General features: G+C 39.1%; 1 protein-coding gene across 1 annotated transcript in view; it reads right to left on the reverse strand.

The window, feature by feature from the left end:
• cd34 (CD34 molecule) overlaps nt 1–5352 on the reverse strand; it is a 32285-nt gene extending 26933 nt beyond the window's left edge. Inside the window, exon 1 of the mRNA XM_063015892.1 lies at nt 5208–5352. Coding sequence (XP_062871962.1) covers nt 5208–5277 — 70 coding nt within the window. The 5' untranslated portion in view covers nt 5278–5352. The remainder of the gene's footprint in view (nt 1–5207) is intronic.
• Nucleotides 5353–6834: the final 1482 nt, after the last annotated feature.

Below are 6834 nucleotides of genomic sequence, written 5' to 3' on the forward strand. Positions count from 1 at the left end.
TGATTTTGAACCGGTTCCGCGTGTTTCCACCGGAAAAAAGAGGTTCCAGACAGTGAACTAGCGGGCCAATCTGGCACCACAGAATACTTGGTTTTTCAGCCCGAACCGTGACGTCCGTCAGTGAGCGTGTCATGTTGTACAGCATAACGCGTTAGCAACAATGGCGTCAGTCTCGTATGGAGCTTAATGCTGCATTTTTATCTTTTAAAGTTCTCCTGATTAAATTTTGAACCAGTTTGCCGCTTATATTTTCAAAGCGCCTTTAAAAAGGTGAATTGTGTGATATTACGAGATAAAAGTGACCCGGACAGAACGAAACACGCATAACGTGAAAAATAAAGCATGAAACTTTTTCAACTCCCCGAGCTACATAAACACCACACGTGAAGTGAATACAGTTAAACACAGATACATGTATTTTAGAGTAGATTTGATGGTTATTTCACACAGATGGATGTTCGTGTTGTGGAACTTTAATGATGTTTTATCGCTCAAGTCGAGCGCTGAGCAAATCGGCTGAGCAAAACTCCTTTCACGTTAATGAACTAAAGAAAACAACAACTGAGACAAACACTTATCTTATATATTGTCTTCTTATCACCGATAGTTAGATTGATGCTTTTTCCATAAAAACAAACATCTGTAACAGCAGCACAAATGCTCGCACATAATCCACACACTCGGCCATGTTATTACTTCTCTTAACTCTTAGTATGTTACGTCCACCGATGATGACGCTGCTTGGTTCTCAAAAACTGGTGGAAACGCGCGTCGGTTCTCTACAGAACACCAAGGTTCAGAGAAACCTGAACAGAACCGGTTCAAGAGCCATGGTTTTTTTGGTGGAAAAGGGGTTTCTGTGGTGGACTCCCACCTTATGCATGAGACTCTGGCAGCACTGGGCAGCTCCTTCAGCGACAGGCTGCTTCACCCCAGATGTGTGAAGGAGCGGTATTGCAGGTCCTTCCTTCCTGCTGCCGTTAGACTCTACAGCCAGCACTGCTCCCAGCAGATCACGTACACACACTTAAAACTATACACACTTACAGGAAGTGCAGTTTTTTTTTTTTTCAATAGAGCATAACAATGTGCAACATTTTTTAACTTGCTGGAGCCTATCCCAGCTTTTCAATGGGCGCAAGGCACACAGAAACACCCTGGACGGGACGCCAGTCCATTGCAGGGCAGACACACACACACACACACACACACACACACACTCACTTATAGGGCAATTCAGTCTCTCCAAGTAACCTGACTGCATGTTTTTGGACTGTGGGAGGAAACCAGAGCTCCCGGAGGAAACCCACACAGACACGGGGAGAACATGCAAACTCAACACAGAAACGACCGGGACCGCCCCGACTGGGGATCGAACCCAGGACCTTCATGCTGTGAGGCCACTGTGCTTTCCACTAAGCCACCGTGTCGTGAATCCCAGCTCGTTTTCAAAGCTGGGTTCAGAGTGCAGGGTCAGCCATTGTATGGTGCCCCAGGAGCCCAGAAATGTAAAGGCTTTGCTCAAGAGACCAACTGTGGCTGCAAGGCAGTGCTGAGATTCAAACTCTTAGCTTTTTGATTGATAGCCCAAAGCACTACCCAATAGGCTACCACGGTCCCCTTAGGCACTGCTCTTAACATTACACCTCACAAACTCATGTTATAATATTAATATATATATATATATATATATATATAATAATATAATATAATATTAATGTTTCAATACTAAGCAAATAAATGTTGAAAAACCTCACTCGCATTAGTGCAGTATGATTTTGCTATTGCAATTGCCTTAGTGCTGTTCTGACCCGGTAATTTTTGTTTACACAAGCTTACATTCATTTTCTCTTTAAGTGAACCTCTCCACCAAGTAAACTGTATATCATTTAAGTCTGTATTTTGATTCAGGGAATCTAATGCTGACTCTGTAAACTGCAGTTTACAGTGAATGTGTGAAAGGGGCATGATGCCAGTCAGATGCCATACTGTCTGCATTAGCTAATGGAATTCTACTTCTTAGGTTAATTTAAAGAATCAGAATAAATATTATATAAACAATGACTTATAAATCAGGATTGTATTTCCAGTATGTATTACTGGGCAGTTTAAGTCTATTCCAAGCAAAATACACGTATTTAAGACATTTACATTTTCAGCATTTAGCAGACGCTTTTATCCAAAGTACTATGACAGTATATTGTCTAAGCAATTGATGTTTAAAGGCCTTGCTTAAGGGCTCAACAGTGGCAACCTGGAAGTGGTGGGGCTTGAACCAGCAACCTTTCCATTACTAGTCCAGTAACTTAACCACTAGGCTACAACTGCCCATAAATAATAATAATAATAATAATAATAATAATAATAATACAACACATGCACAATACATTTATAGCATTCAGATGATGACATTTTGCTACACTTGTATATAGTTTGTAATCAGGGTAGACTCTACTACATTAAAACAAAGTGGCACAGTGGCACATCTGGTGGTGTGGATTTCATGAAGCAGCATTAATATTTACGTGTGATGCTTTGTGATCAATTTGTGATAAAAAAAAAAAGCCTAAAACATGATGTTTATGTAATGCTGGATGCTTGGTGATTAAAAAGCAGCATATAACTTTAGCATGTAGAGTAAACCAGATAACATGATTTAGATCACTGTCTGTCTTTATATACTCAGTACCAGGTCTTTGGTCGTTTCCATTTACTTTTGTAGGTCCAAAAATGTCCCTTGTATTTATGACACCGTTTTTTGCCTGATTGTTTATACTTGTGTTCTGTGTTGCACAAGGGTCCTGGAGGAACCTTGCTTTGTTTTAGTATGTACTTGTATATCGCTAAATGATAAAAAGCCACCAAAACTCTTACCGACCAACACCCAAATTTCAGTACCAGATATTATTCCCACCTTATTTGGCAGTCCCACCTTACCTGGAACAGATGCTGTCAAATGTCCATAGAATAAATAATAATAATTATTATTATTATTGTTGTTGTTTTTATTATCATTATTTTTATTATTATTATCATTACAAGGATTATTATTATTATTACTAGTATTATTATTATTACTACTCTTCTTCTTATTATTATTATTGTTGTTGTTGTTTTAATATTATTATTATTACAAGGATTATTATTATTATTACTATTATTATTATTACTATTATTATTATTATCATTATTATTATTATTGTTTTAAAATTATTATTATTACTAGTATTATTATTATTGTTGTTTTAATATTATTATTGCTATTATTATTATTATTACTAGTATTATTATTACTAGTATTATTATCATTATTATTATTGTTGTTTTAAAATTATTATTATTACTAGTATTATTATTATTATTATTGTTGTTGTTTTAATATTATTATTATTGCTAGTATTATTATTATTGTTTTAATATTATTATTGCTAGTATTATTATTATTACTAGTATTATTATTATTATTGTTTTAATATTATTATTATTGCTAGTATTATTATTATTGTTGTTGTTTTAATATTATTATTATCATTATTATTGTCGTTGTTTTATTATTATTATTATTATTATTATTATTATTTTAATACAGTCTTCTTACCCCAGTTCAGGCCTCGTTGGAATGTGCATATTGATCAGGCCCGAGCTAAATGTGTCACTTTAGTGCCAATTGCTCACTAGTGTCAACAATGTAACAAACTCATGTGAATGCTGTAATGTGGTTTCAAATAGGTCGGGGGAAGGGGAGAGAGTTTGTGCCTTAAATTCCCAAAGGCTGGTAAGTTGGTACACTCCCTGGCCAAAATATTGCTCAAACTTAATTATTTTATTGCAGTTGGGCTTTAAACATGGCACATGGCCTGCTTCGGTATGCTTTGTCCCTGACCAAGGAGGGCAACCAAATTTATCACAAGGTACTTAGGTCAAGTTTAGGTCACTCAGCAATTGAAACAAACACACAGGGGTTAAAATGCATCACACCACAGGGTATCGTGCGATGGGAAAGGGCGTTATCTGCTCTGATAGTGAATCCAACCACTAGCCTATATTAAATTAAACCACTTGCATGTTTATAAGTATTCAGTAAAATAAAATTCAAGTGTACGGACAGTAAGCAAGTTTAATGTTTATCTAAAATTATTTAGATTTAAGCCATACAGCATCATTCCAACACTGTCTGTTCAGAATTAACTTATTTTCTGTGTTCTTAATACCCAACTCTACTCCTATACTAATGAAATAAGCCTGGTTTAATATGCCTGAGGTCATCCTGAGGTACATCATCTACAAATGGCATTGAATGGCCAACATTTGCCAAACTACTCTAGTGGTCATGGGTTGGCTAATTAGTGTATGCATCATGTGTCATGTATCTTAGCAATACGCCCGCTGCTGATTTTCCCTGCAAACAGCAATGTGGTAGTATTTTTCCATGAACATACTGTTGCCATGTCTGCGTTTATGGTATAAACCTCCCAGTAAAGCCACCAAGATTTACAAGAAGTTGTTCCATTGGACTGAGCTCAACCTGAAGTCAGACCTCAACCTGCAATTACTAGCAGCCCTGAGCTCACCTTTAGTTTTAACAGTTAGGGCTGGAGAAGCTAGAAATCCCTATCTAGTGACATGTGGTCACTTGTTCAGTGACAAAATGTGCACACAAGCTAATTCAGCCATGTGACCGCTAAAGTAAATATCAATTTCTACCTAAATAAGCGTTAAGTAAACACAGCATGAGGAGCAACAAAGACGTGAAGTGGTTTTCTTTTGAACGGATCATTAGCGAAGGAGGGAAATGCCTGATGTCTGATGCCTGCTGCCTACACACACACACCCGTTTCTACACGAGCCTGCCCGACTCCACCCAGCTTTAGAGTAGGATAAACTCCATAATGACATTCAACAGGCAAGTTTCCACGCCGTTTCAGCCCTCTTTGTTTCAGCTTCCCGCTTATTTTTTTTAACCAGGCGGTTGTGGTTAAATATTTCAAGCTGCTGAGCATCTCATACGACAGGCTGAGAGAGAAAATCCTCAACAAACCATCTTGTTCAAATTAGAAGTCATTCATTCATCTAGTTGGCTGTTTTAACTCTCATTAAACAAAAAAACATGTTCCAAAACAGAGCATATATAAACTATCCATGTAAATAAGGGGAAAAAAACAATTCTAGTTGATTTTTAATAAATTAGTGAGTATGGATGTACTTACTGAGCAGAAGCAGAACACACAGGATGGGCATTAGAGGCATCTTTCTCCACATCTCATTCATTCTCTGCATGGTCGTCCTCCTTTGTGAGCGGGCCTTACGTTGGGCGAGTGCTTGAGGGTTTCCTGTGACTGAATCACCTACTACTCACAGGACACACTGGCAGGATAAAGCATGGTCTGTGCTGTAGAGGTTTTATATGGCCCCACCACTGCCCCCCTTTTTTACTCTCCCCCCTCCCGTCTCATTTGCTCCACACCCACTGGCTTGTCTCGCCTCCATCCTGCCCCCCTGTGCAAACAAACCAGGCCACCTCCTTTCCTTTGTGAGTGAGTAAAGTGAGGGAAAATAGGTACACTTTATGGACACTTTAGCATCAGCTTGAACAATTTAGGTGGGATTTGTGTCCATTCAGTCAAAAGATTTGTGAAGTCAAGAAGGCCTGGCTCACAATTACCATTCAAATTCATCCCAAATGTAATTACTGGCATTGATGTTAGGCATTGTTTCTCCACACCAAACTGTCAAACCACGCACATGCTGGAACAGGAAAATGCCCTTCCCAAAAAGGCTGAAAGGCCTGGCACCCAGGTCCAGGTGGCACAGCTGTCTAATAAGCTGTCTCTTTAATGCAGAAGGCTTGAACGTTTGAGTTTGAATAGCAGCTGTGATATTGATTTGACCAGTGATCCAATTGACACAACTGGCCATGTCTGAGGGAGGGACGAGTAATAGGGTTTATACTCATTGCTGCTATGAAGTGTGACCTCAGCACCAGGTTAAGGTGCCGACACCACAAGTGCTAGAGTTACATGGGACATAGTGTGATTATCCATATACTGTATGGTATCGGCAGTATGGGTGGGTGGCGCAAACGGCAGAGGAATTTTTGAAAATTAGGGAATTGGAAATGACTAAATTGATAGCAAAAGGGAGAAAAGGCTAAAGAAAAAAATAAAATAGTAATTTATGAATAATAATCTGATATTAGACACTTATTAGACAGTCAGTGGGGGTTTGAATCCCCAGCAGTGGTTCTGATCGATCAGGCATCTACATACAGAAGTGATTAGACCTGTATATCTGAGAAAAGGGGGATGGTCCCATGATGGATTGGCGTTCTGTCTGGCATGTGATACTGCATTGTGCCCAGCAAGAACCTAGGACCTTCTTGCTGTGAGGCAACAGTGATACCCACCGAGCCACAGTGCCCATATACACCGATCAGCCATAACATTAAAACCACCTCATTGTTTCTACACTCACTGTCCATTTTATCAGCTCCACTTACCATATAGAAGCACTTTGTAGTTTTACAATTACTGATTGTAGTCCATCTGTTTTTCTGCATGCTTTGTTAGCCCCCTTTCATGCTGTTCTTCAATGGTCAGGACTCTCCCAGGACCACTACAGAGTAGGTTTTATTTGGGTGGTGGGTCATTCTCAGCAGTGACACTGACATGGTGGTGGTGTGTTAGTGTGTGTTGTGCTGGTATGAGTGAATCAGACACAGCAATGCTGATGGAGTTTTTAAACACCTCACTGTCATTGCTGGACTGAGAATAGTCCACCAACCAAAAATATCCAGCCAACAGCACCCCGTGGGCAGCGTCCTGTGACCACTGATGA

This window comes from Trichomycterus rosablanca, chromosome 19, assembly GCF_030014385.1.
Source record: "Trichomycterus rosablanca isolate fTriRos1 chromosome 19, fTriRos1.hap1, whole genome shotgun sequence".
Lineage (NCBI taxonomy): Eukaryota > Metazoa > Chordata > Actinopteri > Siluriformes > Trichomycteridae > Trichomycterus > Trichomycterus rosablanca.